Raw genomic sequence first — 12,454 nt, forward strand, 5'->3', positions numbered from 1 at the left:
GAGAATGAAAGGAGGGGGAACTGGCAGTCAGAGGATTTGGTAGAGTGAGAGGTATGAAACATTCATTATGGAAAAAATGTGGTATGATAAGCAGTAAGTGCTGAGTACCTATTTGAAGTGGGTAATCATGAATTTGGGGTGCTATCAGTCTTTCAGCTGGATTCAACTGCTCTTAGCAAGATAGGTTTGGTACATCCAGAGTTGGGATTGCAACAGTCAAGTACAACAGAAGGCAAAAAAAAAAAAAATGTAATTTTTCCAAGAGAAGGATTTTAATAACACACATAGAATCAAGACTGAGTAGTGAGGAAGGAAAAGGCAGAAGGAAAACTGATGGTCAAAACTAGAGAAGCTAGTGGATTGGAGGTCTCAGTGAGCATGGAAAATTGTTGTTTGTCATCAGCAAGTGAGCTGAAAATAAAGGAGTTTTAGTTGAATGGTAGAATGTTTGAGTGATTTGGAGGTGGTAGAAAATGTCGAGTTCGAGTGAATGTAGATAGCTGAGGTAAAGTAAGAATAAGCAGAGGAAGAGAAATCTTCACAGAGCGTGTGATAAAATAGTTTTGTCTTTAAAGATGAGTGGAGTTTGTTTAGCACAGAAGAAGGTAACAGAGTGGCAGATAGAAAAGAGGTAGGGGAACAGAACATATAGAGAAAATGAGACAAAATTCATGGCTTATTGGGAAATAGAAGTAATCTTTAGCTTAGCCAGAGGTTACGGTACACCAGAAGAAGTTCCTGGAGAAACTGCAAATGTAGGGTAAAAAAGTCTGAAGGAACAGGTATGAAAGTTCAAGTAATTTGGACTTTATTTGGTAGCCCGAGTTGTCAATCATGATGTCACCAGACACTAGTGTGAATAAAGATTACAAATAATACATTTTTATTGTATTCTCTTTGGGATTTGCAACTTGTGAATATCTGGATTTATGATAGAAAGACAGATCTTTGCTCTGTTTTAGCAGGAAGCTAAAGTTCTAGAAAATTCTTAACCATTCTTTGTTCTCTCTTCTAGAACTCTTACATTGGACCTGTCTATATATCATTTATACACGCAAATGACAGGGGAAACATTGAATCAATTTTAAATCATTAAAAATTAAATTATTTTTAAACTTTAATACTTTGGGTATATATTAAATGTTAAAAGATTATCCACTGTCTCATTCTAGATCTCTGTTAACATAAAGATGAATTTGTTCCCTTAGTACTTTAGAATACCTATCTAGATTTAGTGCTAAATACATAGAAATTTCTAAAGTACTTTTCACCTAATCCTAACCCATATTTTTAAGTTTTAGGACTTAATTTCTTTCTTGTTCATGTGTCGGAAGAAAATATATATAATAACATATTTCCATTAAAATGTATGAGAACACTGCAAATTAAAACTAACATTAACAAACTTCCTCAGGACAAACAGTTGCTTTTAAAGTTTCTGTTCTTAAGGGGACTGCTTACCTGCGATGAGCCTCTGTAGAGCACCCTTATCTCCGTTAACGGCAGCAGCATGGACTTGTGATGCTAATGAGGAACCAGCAAACAGCAGGTTCTCTGACTTATTCATAGTTTTCTTAGCAATTGGAGCAACCTGAAACAATGATTCAGACAATGAGCGCAGGGAGCAAACATTTCTGAAACCTGTCTCATCAGTTTCAAGTGGATATTTTATAAATATGGTTTACTAGAAATATTTGACTAGGATTAGAAAAATCTATAGTCCTGGCTGAGTGTAGTGGCACATGTCTTTAATACTAGCGGTTTGGGAGGCCAACACAGGAGGATTGCTTGAGGCCAGAAGTTTGAGACCAGCCTGGGCAAGATAGTGAGGCTGTCTATCTTAGTGAGACCTGTCTCAAAAGAAAAAAAGCTACAGTCCTAGTCCTAGAATTGGCATTAGGTGGCAAATTAGGTGATCTCTGTACAAGTTGCTCATCTGCTCATCTGTAAAATGAGAGGGTAGGTGCTTCTAGGACTCTTCTTAGGGACTATCTGAGGAAAAAAACAAAGACAATAATTAACATTAGGCACAGGGCTCAGGGTTACAGTGACACAAGCAATATGATGCCACACAATCTAAGTTAATACAAGTAATATGATGCCACATAATATTAAACATTAGAATTGATATTGGGAATAAAAGTGAGCCTGATCCACAAAAAGAGTATAACATAAACTTAATTTTGAAGTCAGAATTAGCTGGATTTAAGCACTAAATAAACTTAAAAAAAATTAATTAGGGCTGGGCATGGTGACTCATGCCTGTAATCCCAGCACTTTGTGAGGCCAAGACAGGAGAATTTCTTGAGCCCAGGAGTTTGAGACCAGCCTGGGCAATATAGTGAGACCTCATTTCTACAAATCCCATCCTGTCCCCTTCCCTCATCACCCCTCCCCTCCCGTTCCCTCCCCTCGCCTCCCCTTTCTTCCCCTCCCCTTTCCTCCCCTCTAGTCTTTTCGAGACAGGGTCTTGTTCTGTCACCCAGGCTAGAGTGCAGTGGTGCAATGTCAGCTCATTGCACCCTCTGCCTCCAGGGCTTAAGCAATTCTCCTGCCTCAGCCTCCTCAGTAGCTGGGATTATAGGCACCTGTCACCACATCCGGCTAATTTTTGTATTTTTTAGTAGAGATGGGGTTTCACCATGTTGGCCAGGCTGGTCTCGAACTCTTGACCTCAAGTGATCTGCCCACCTTGGCATCCCAAAGTGCTGGGATTACAGGCATGAGATCACCATGCCCTGCCTACCAAAAGTTTTTAAAAATCAGGAGAGCATGGTGCACACACTGTAATCCTAGCTACTCGGGAGGCTGAGGTGGGAGTTTTGCTTGAACCTGAGAAACAGAGTTTGCAGTGAGCTGAGATCACACCATTGCCCTCCAGACTGGGCGACAGGTTGAGACCCTGTCTCAGAAAAAAATTTAAAAATTAGCTAAGGCCGGGTGTGCTGGCTCATGCCTGTAATCCCAGCACTTTGGGAGGCCAAGGCGGGCAGATCACCCGAGGTCAGGAGTTTGAGACCAGCATGGCCAACATGGCAAAACCCTGTCTCTACTAAAAATACAAAAATTAGCTGGGCGTGGTGGTGCGCGCCCTTAATCCCAGCTATTCAGGAAGCTGAGGCAAGAGAATTGCTTGGACCTCGGAGGTGGAGGCTGCAGTGAGCCGAGATCGTGCCATTGCACTCCAGCCTGGGCAACAGAGCAAGGCTCCATCTGAAAAAAAAAAAATTAGTTAAAAAAATTTTTTTAAAGAGATGGGATCTCGCTATGTTACCTAGGCTGGAGGGCAGTGGCTATTCACAGGCGCAATCCCACTACGATCAGCATAGGAGTTTTGACCTGGACCAGTTCACTCCTTCTTAGGCATCCTGGTGGTCTTCCACTTCTGGGAGATCACCATATTGATGCCAAACTTAAAGTGGACACTCGAATGGCATAGCGCACTACAGCCTGAAACTCCTGAGTTAAGCAATCCTCCCTCCTCAGCCACCTGAATAGCTGGGACTTCAGGCATGTGCCATCACACCTGGCTGAGTACTAAATTAAAAGGTACCTAGTTCTTTCCCTCATTCCCACAAAAAGTGAAATTTTTATTTGTTCTCTCCTTGGTCCACCAGGAAAATATACCTAGATTGAGGTCTTAACCATAAGATCTTGCTTGGAACATCATATCACTAAGATGAACCACATTTCAATAAGGACAATTTTGTTCTGACTGGTAGTCTCACGGAGCTTGTAAGAACCTTTTAAAAACATATGACAGGAGTTTGAGAAACCAGCCTGACCAATATGGTGAAACCCCGTGCCTACTGAAAATACAAAAATTAGCTGGGCTGTGGTGGCACACACCTGTAATCCTAGCTACTCAGGAGGCTGAAATGGGAGAACTGCTTGAACCTGGGAGGTGGATGGAGGTTGCAGTGAGCCAAGATCGTGCCAGTGCACTCCAGCCTGGGTGACAGACAGATACCCTGTCTCAAAAAAAAAAAATTATCAGCTGCATAGGAAGATAGTGAGATCCCTATCACAGGAGTGTTTAAGAAAGCAGAGACTGGACTATGACAGAAATGCAGCAAGAATTCAAATATCTGATAGGAAACAGGAATAGTTGCATCAGTGATCTTAAACATCCTTCCTAAACCCCTAAAGCTGCTTTATCAAAGTTCCAAAGTTGAATGCCTACAAGGACCAGAGAGGTAACAACTATTAGAAACGTAGGCAGTCAGAATCACGGTAAACTCGAGCACATGTACTTATCTAAAGGGAGCAGCTGTTAACCAGCTCCAGTTAATTGCTGCCACGAGGGTATGCAAGTGCTTTTCTGATTTCACCAAAAAGCAGGTCACGCCAATCGCTGTTACTCCTGAGGATCTGGGAGTTTTCTAAGATAAATTTATAATGGATGAGCTGGTATTTGTCCTGTCATTGACAAGGATTATTGGTTCAAATTCTGCCCTTGAGAGAACATATTAATACTTTCTTAATTATGGTAAAGGACAGCTCTCTCTGTCTTTATTTTGCTGACGATTTGAGTTAAGGTACTGGCAGAAAATACGAAGGAAGAGGGTGTTGTGAGACACCTCGGTCATGTATGAGTGTAACAGTCATGTCAGGAGAACTACTGTCATATCCAGGATTACATTAAGGGTACTTGAGAGAAGCTACAAAATAGAGGTGGAGGTGAAAACATGGGAGGGGAGTAACCGTACTTGGGTTCTAGGCCCAGTTATATTTATAATCAGCAGTGTGTCCCCAGGCTACATCAGCTTTCTGGGTTTCTGTAAAATGCAAAAAATAATAAGGGTGGACCACGTTCACATTTGTTCATTCAACAAGCTGAGTGACAACTATGTGCTAGGCACTGTTCTAAACTCTAAGACCTGTCATTTTCCATTCTAAGTGATCAGAGTTTTAGGCACATCAGAACCACAAAAAAATTTCTTTACATCCTTTGAAAAACACACTAAAAATGTGATCTCTGTTTTTTATATGTGTGTGTGTGTGTATATATATATACATATACACTTTTTACTTCATAATTCTTAGCACAGTAACAGGTATATAACAGGTACTCAGTAGATGTTTGTTGGATGAAAGGTCACAGGCTGAGTGCTAAGTCCAAAAAGTGAGCAGGATCAAAGTTTAATTTCTTGAATAATGAGTTCATACTTATGAGTCTCTGCTCTTTTAAAATTTCCCATTTCAACACTCTTTGGACTCTGTCAGGGGCGTGGACAAGAGATAGGAGCACTAGTCTAGGAGTCAGGCAACCTTGGTAAGAGTATTAGTTCTGCCACTGTCTATATTTTGTCACCCTGAGAAAGCCATTATCTAGTTTTTTTTTCTTAAGAAAAAATGTATTTTTTGCTCCTTTAAAAAAATATAAATCATTTTTTATAGATAAAAATCAAAACCACTCTGTTAAAGTGCTATAAAATGCAAAAGTGTCATCAACCTTGCCTAATTATACAAGCCCGTGTAATAAAGGCTCTAATTGTAAACGTACAAAACTAGAGGTACTGCAGTCACACTCATAGGAACAGTAATTTTGATTAGGACTAAAGGGTTGGTTGGTCGGGAAGTTCTCAGAGATGGTGACATTTAAGATAGCATTCCAGAGAGAGAACGCGGAAAGGCCATTCCAGGCAGCAAGAAAGCTGGAGCAAAGGCGGGAGTGGGGAGAACCACAAAAGCACAGTGTGCCTCCTGGGTACTAAGAAGAGATCGCGTGGGCTCCTGGACCTCAGGTGTTTGCAGAAGAACCGCAGAGCTACTTGGGGCCAGGTTAAGATCCTCGACTGCTTTGCTAAGGAATTTCGTAATTATACTGGAGGAGCGATCCACGCCTCAGCAGCAATCACTCACGCAGTTTTCCAGTTTACGACGTGCTATCCCATCCCTTACCACACTTATTCCTTACAGGAGCCCTCAGAGACAATTAGGGATAAGTCATTGACTCATTCAGCTGAGGCCCCGAGTGGTGGCTCTGACTTTAATAATGCAGGAATTAGAGCAGAAAGAAGAGGTAGCGGGCGAGGAGGCCAATGATAGAGGCTCAGGCCACAGCCTAGGCCAGGAAGGCCGTGAGTCTGCAGCAAAGGCCAAGGCGGTGCAGACCAATCGATCCGAGCCTCCCCAGCCAGGCCCCCTCCTACTCACCCTCGCCTCCTCCAGGACTGACGTCCCGGGGACGGCTCCAGGAGGTGCGACCCGGACCGGGCCGCCCCTCCTGCCAGGCCGGGACACTACACCCAGCCAGGTCAGACCCCACGACGCTGAAGCTAGCAGAGACCCTCAGAAGGCCGCCCGAGGCTTTCGGCCGCACACCCTTCTGGGAATTGCAGTTCCCATCCTCTGAAGCACTGCGTACGCCCGCCCTCAGCCCTTCTATCCCACAGGCCCCAGCGCGTAGAGGACTCGGTGGACCTGGGCCGAGAGCCCAATGGGAAAGGAAGTTCTAGATGACCAACGGCGTGCGGGGTGAGGCTAGTGCAGGACTACATTTCCCGGAGTGCACCGAGGTGGGCAGGACCCGGAAGTGAGGGTGTGAGAGGCCTCTCTGGAAGTTGTCCCGGGTGTTCGCCGCTGGAGCCCGGGTCGAGAGGACGAGGTGCGGCTGCTTGGAGAATCCACCGCTGCCGCCGGCTCCTGGAGCCCAGCCCTTTCCTAACCCAACCCAACCCAGCCCAGTCCCAGCCGCCAGCGCCTGTCCCTGCCGCGGAGCCCAGCGTTACCATGCATCCAGCCGTCTTCCTATCCTTACCCGACCTCAGATGCTCCCTTCTGCTCCTGGTGAGTGAGGGAATGACAGACCCATCGACAGACTCACGAACGGCCTCCCGCCCTCGCCCGGGGAGAACACTGCTACCCCTGCCCCTGCTTTCCCGTTTTTTCCTCCAGTGTTTTGGAGTGCACCCTCCCCCGCTGCTTTCACTCTCGCCATCCGTCTGTCGGCTTCCAGGCACGGGGTCCCCGAGGCCTGAGAAACCAGGGTCGGGGGAGAACGGGAGAATTAGCCCTGAGGGAGGGATACGTGGGAGGGTCGCGGCGTAGGAGCTTCCCCTTCTCCCCAAAGTCCGGGGTTTTCAGTTTCGACGGCTAGTGGACCTGGTGGTAGCTTGAATCGGAAAAGACCAAGCATAGACCTAGCATTCCTTCCCACCCTCTCCATTTGGGAAGAGTGTGAGATCGACAGGTGCTAGGGTTGTGTGAATCTCACTCTATCTAGATCCCTGAAGCGGTGCCCAGGTTGGCAGAACCCTCTGTTGTGGCTTGATGCGATTGGTTGGGAACCCGGAACTGGAGACTGCTTTGGATTCCACTGGGAGAATAGAGTTTGAAGGGTGGAAGGTGTGGTTACCTGACAGTCTGAGCGCAAGGTCTCCCTCAAATCTTGTTGCAATGTATTTCCCCATCGAAGCAGATTTCTTCTTCATTGTGCCTTATTTGAATATGCATTAATTCCTAACTGCCTAACCTGCTCAGCATCATCCCATCTTAAAAGAATCTTTCCCTAGTCCCTCTTGCTCCAGAGTGCGTCTTGAGTGTGCAGGCTAAGTGATCCAGGCTTCAGGTCAAATTGAGACAAAAGTGAAGAACTAGACACATATGGCAAAATGACTTACGTTTAATTGGGCTGTTATTATAATGTAATATTTGAAAATACCTTAATTGTAGTGGATTTTTAGAAATTCAGATTTAAACACTAAACTACTTTCTTTACAATTTAAGAAGCAATTTAGTGACTCATATGAAGTCACATAGCTAGTTACAGGCAAAGCTGGGATTAGAAACAGGTCTCTTGACTTGCAGTGCTTATTCCGCCATATCCCATTAAATGTTTAATATTTGTGTTTGAAATAGTTCTTTCTTTTCTTTTGTCACTTGCACCTTTTCAGAAAAAGCACTGTAAAAAACTAAATGGAATGTCAAAGTAGTTTTGAGAACAAAAAGTTGTATATAAACAATGTAATATTAAATGATAGAGTGTCTTATTGCCGCTTCTTACAAGTGTACAATAGTAAATGACTTCTGTATTGAGGAAAATATTCTGTATAGTGCTATTTCTTGGTGATTTCTTTATACACTGTAATACATTTTTCCTTCTAGAAGTGTTAGAATAATACCATTATTAGAGACCACTCTCTCCTTAAGACTGGACACTAATCTTTTTCTTATCCACTAACTTAAGTTATGAATTGTGTGCACTTTTAGGGTATCAGAAAAAAAGGGCAAAATCTTAAGACATTGGAAAGGAAAGTTGAGACACTGAGCAGGCAAACTATATTAGATGCACTTTCCTCAAGTGGTATGTTTGGTTGTAAAGCTAAGTTATGAAGAAGAAATAATTTATTTTGGAATAACTCATGCTTTTTATAGAAAAACCTAATCTTGTTAAATGTGAGTTTTTTCCTAAATAGAATCTAGATTTAACTAAAATCTAAGCATTTTGTATAATTATCTTTCTAAGCAAATGTAAAGACATGAAAATCTGGAAAATATGTTAGAGAATACCTGCAGATATGAAAAGGCTGAAAAATAAAGCCCCAGAAAAGGTTTAATAAACTAGAATTACAGGTCAAACTAGATTTAATTGGAATACAGTGTTTACCTAGTTTTAATACTCATATGCTAGTTAGCAAATATTTGTAAAACATCCATCCTGTCTAATCACAACTTTGAGTTGCTTACTTAATTGGTAATTCTCTCCTACTGATGGAAACTGCTTACTCAGTATTCTCGCTGTCTAATAATTTGTCCTCTTTGTTCCCCTGTGTACTTTTTTCCTACTCCTCCAACTTTCTCTCTCAGACCTCAAGTTTATTCCTTCTCACATACAGATGTAGAAAAGCCAAGTTCCTGTTTAGCTGAGGTCATCATTTTTCCCTTAAATAGCCTCCTCTAAAAAGCTATGCCTTCTCTTACTGTGATAATTTTCTTCAGGCACTTTGTACCTCAACCCTAGAGAACCAGACCTGTTCAAATTTAGTGGTGTTCATATAAGATAACTGCCTAAACATAATCCCAAACTTTTGGAGGCAAGCAGCTATCTTTTCCCTAGTCTCAAAGCATTTTGGAATATATCACTGTGCCACAAAACCTTTCTGGATGGGTAACTAAACACAAAAGTTCAATGTGATAACTTTTTTTCCTGAGCTTATATATATATATTATATATATTTTTTTATTTGCATATATATAGATTTTTATTTACATATATTTCGATCGATAGATTTAATTAGCTCTTTTCTGCTTATCTTCCTATCTAAGGTGGGTTTATTCAGAGTTTTCCCCTGGGAAAATGATCAGCAAGTGGGATAGAAATGTTGCCTGTTCTTCCTGTATTGGTTGTGTACAAGTTTTGAAAAGGCGAGATAAGAGAAATAAGACTAAATTGGAAAGAAGTTGTCTCATGCACCCTAAGTAACCTCTTCTGTAGTTCAGATTTGTAGCACTCCAGTCCATTTGTTTTATTGAAGATGTGTTCTCGTTAATCTCTTGATAAGTATGTTTATAGTTCATAATTGTTACTAGTCGTAATTGTCCCGCACGTGAACACATAAGGGTTTTGCCATTGTTGTTCTTGGTTTGTTCAATATGTATAGGAAGCCAAGAAAAGTTTACTTAGTTTAGGAAGCTATGTAAATTAGAGAGCTAAGTAAACATTTATTTAATCATTATAAGTACCTTAAAAATAAGCACAGTAGAATTCAGAGATGTCAATTTTATCCTTTAGTGTTAATAATATATGCAGATTCCAGTCTTCAGGAAGAGTACTTTTGTAGGCATGCAGTTTGATTGGTAACTAGGTGAGTTTTTTTTTTTTTTTTTGGTTTTTTTTTTTTTGAGACGAAGTCTCACTCTGTCGCCCAGGCTGGAGTGCAGTGGCCGGATCTCAGCTCACTGCAAGCTCCGCCTCCCGGGTTTACGCCATTCTCCTGCCTCAGCCTCCCGAGCAGCTGGGATTACAGGTGCCCGCCACCTCGCCCGGCTAGTTTTTTTGTATTTTTTAGTAGAGACGGGGTTTCACCGTGTTAGCCAGGATGGTCTCGATCTCCTGACCTCGTGATCCGCCCGCCTCGGCCTCCCAAAGTGCTGGGATTACAGGCTTGAGCCACCGCGCCCGGCCGTGAGTTTTATTTATTTTGTTGATTTAACTTGCCCTAGATCAATAGTTTACAAAGCCTGGCTGCTCATTAGAATCATCTGTGGCTGTTTTAATGAAATGATATCGGGGCCCTATACTAGGTCAGTTATATCTGTGAGCCCCAGAAATTAGTTAAAAAAAAATTTCCCAGGTGACATACTAAAGTATGTCCCTCAAAAAGGTAAGAATTAAATAAAAACCACAATACCATTGTCACATCTGGAAAAATAGAAATTCCTTCATATCATCAAATATCTGGTCAGTGTTTGGGTTTTCCTGATTGTTTCCCTTTTTTTTTTTTTTTTAAAAAAAAAAAAAACAATATTGTTCAAAGCAAGGGCTATATAAAGTCTATCTATTCCAATTGGTTCATATGTCGCTTATAAAACTTTTTAAACCCATAGGTTCTCTCTTCATCTCATTGTTTTCCTTGTAATTTGTTTAGGAAACTGATCCTCTGTCCTGTAGCATTTGCCACATTCTGGATATTGCTGATTACATCCTTGTGGTGTGGTTTTATGTTTCTCTGTTCCTTGTGTTTCCTGTACATTTGTAATTCAATTTATGTGGTCTTAACCACCAGCTGCATATATATTGCTAGGTTCATTTGTTTCATTTATCTTTCAATTTTTAGTTTTAAAAAATTTACCTTTTATTTTATTATATAAAATCTCTTCCAAAGCTAAATCTATAAAGCTAACTATATTTGGATAAGTCTAATTTGTCTCTTTTACTGTCTTATCTCCCCCTCCTAATTAAAGAACCCTTTTTTTTTTTTTCTCGAGGCAGAGTCTAGCTCTGTCACCCAGGCTGGAGTGCAGTGGACTGATCACAGCTCACTGCAGCCCCAACCTCTGAGGCTGAAGCAATCCTCTCACCTCAGCCTCCTGAGTAGCTGGAACTCTGGGACTACAGGTGTGTGCTACCACACCTGGCTATTTTTTTTTAGTTTTTGTAGAGACGAGGGTCTCACTATATTGCCCAGGTTGGTCTTGAACTCCTGGCTCAACTGATCCGCCTCCCTTCCAAAGTGCTGGGATTATAGGAATGAGCCACTGTGCCAGACCTAGGAAAATTTTAAAAAAAAATTTTTTTTGAGTTAGAGTCTCACTCTGTTGCCCAGGCTGCAGTACAATGGCGCCATCTTGACTCATTGCAACCTCCGCCTCCTGGGTTCAAGTGATTCTCCTGCCTCAGCCTCCCCAGTAGCTGGGATTACAGGCACCGGCCACTGTGCCTGGCTAATTTTTATATTTTTAGTAGAGATGGGGTTTCACCATGTTGGCCAGGCTGGTCTCAAACTCCTGATCTGAGATAATCCGCGTTGGCCTCCCAAAGTGCTGGGATTATGGGCATGAGCCACCACGCCCGGCCTGGAAAACTTTTTAAAAAACGTTTTCAAGTTTATGTTCCTTTCTTCTTCTTCTTTTTTTTTTTTTCCCAAATGTGCAAGCTATTTGTATTTATTTTGGTATATATTTGTTTCTCCCTCCACCTGGATTAAATTGTAGCATATTAGTCACACTTTTCCCCCACCTTTTTTTTTAACTTAAAATTTTATTCTGGAGGTGGGGATAGAAATTTTGCCTGTTTCTTTTTAACTGCTTGTGCTTCACTGGATAGATACCAATTCACTGTTGTTACCATTCTTGTGCTATTACAAATAGCTCTGCAAACAATAGCTTATGCTTACATAATTCTGATAATGTATCTTTGAGATAGATTTCTGTACTTGAAGTTGCTAGGGCAAAAGGTAAATGTATATGTAGCTTTGTAGGTATTGCTATATATTTGAAATTACTCTCCCTATAGGGGTTGGGCCATTTTATGACCTCACCAACAATGTAATAGTTTCCCTGTAGCCTTGGTTAAAAAAGTATAATGTCAGATTATTGGATATTTGTCAGTCTGATGGGTGAGAAATGGTATCTCAATGTATTTTAATTTGCCTCTCTTTAATACGAGTGTGATAAAGCTTCTTATGTGTAAAAGTCATTTGCATTTCTTTTTGTGTGAACTGTCTTCCTGTCTAGCCTGGTTTTCTGTAGAATTGTTGGTCTTCTATTTCTAGACTATACAGACACAGACAAACACAGAGTTCTTTTTTTTCCCCCCCAAGACAGGGTCTTGCAGTGTAGCCCAGGCTGGAGTGCAGTGACCTGATCTTGGCTCACTGTAGCCTCAACCTCCCAGGTCACGTGATGCTCCCACCTTAGCCTCCCAAGTAGCTGGGACTACAGGCACAAGCTACCACACCCAGTTAATCTTTGTATTTTTAGTAGAGATGGGGTTTTGCCTTGTTGCCCA

At 41.9% G+C, this 12,454-nt stretch overlaps 2 protein-coding genes across 6 annotated transcripts in view; one reads left to right on the plus strand and one right to left on the minus strand.

Annotated features, from left to right (window-relative positions):
* Nucleotides 1-6,391, minus strand: part of INVS (inversin) — a 190,414-nt gene extending 184,023 nt beyond the window's left edge. The window contains exons 1-2 of one of the 3 annotated variants that reach the window (XM_025358986.1): nucleotides 6,160-6,391; nucleotides 1,462-1,591 (exon numbers count right to left, since the gene is read on the minus strand). In XM_025358986.1, coding sequence (XP_025214771.1) covers nucleotides 1,462-1,567 — 106 coding nt within the window. In that variant the 5' untranslated portion in view covers nucleotides 1,568-1,591; nucleotides 6,160-6,391. The remainder of the gene's footprint in view (nucleotides 1-1,461; nucleotides 1,592-6,159) is intronic. The other 2 variants (XM_025358988.1, XM_025358987.1) reach the window with 2 other exon arrangements.
* Nucleotides 6,392-6,529: 138 nt separating this feature from the next.
* The window catches only part of ERP44 (endoplasmic reticulum protein 44), a 117,149-nt gene continuing 111,224 nt past the window's right edge, over nucleotides 6,530-12,454 (plus strand). For 2 of the 3 annotated variants that reach the window (XR_003115956.1, XM_025359936.1), the window contains exon 1: nucleotides 6,534-6,792. Coding sequence is in view for 2 of the 3 variants with exons in the window: in XM_025359936.1 (XP_025215721.1) it covers nucleotides 6,736-6,792 (57 nt within the window). In the remaining variant the exon portion in view is untranslated. Of the gene's footprint in view, nucleotides 6,793-12,454 lie in introns of all 3 variants that reach the window. The other variant, XM_025359935.1, reaches the window with a different exon arrangement.

Source organism: Theropithecus gelada, chromosome 15 (assembly GCF_003255815.1).
Source record: "Theropithecus gelada isolate Dixy chromosome 15, Tgel_1.0, whole genome shotgun sequence".
Taxonomy (NCBI): Eukaryota; Metazoa; Chordata; class Mammalia; order Primates; family Cercopithecidae; genus Theropithecus; species Theropithecus gelada.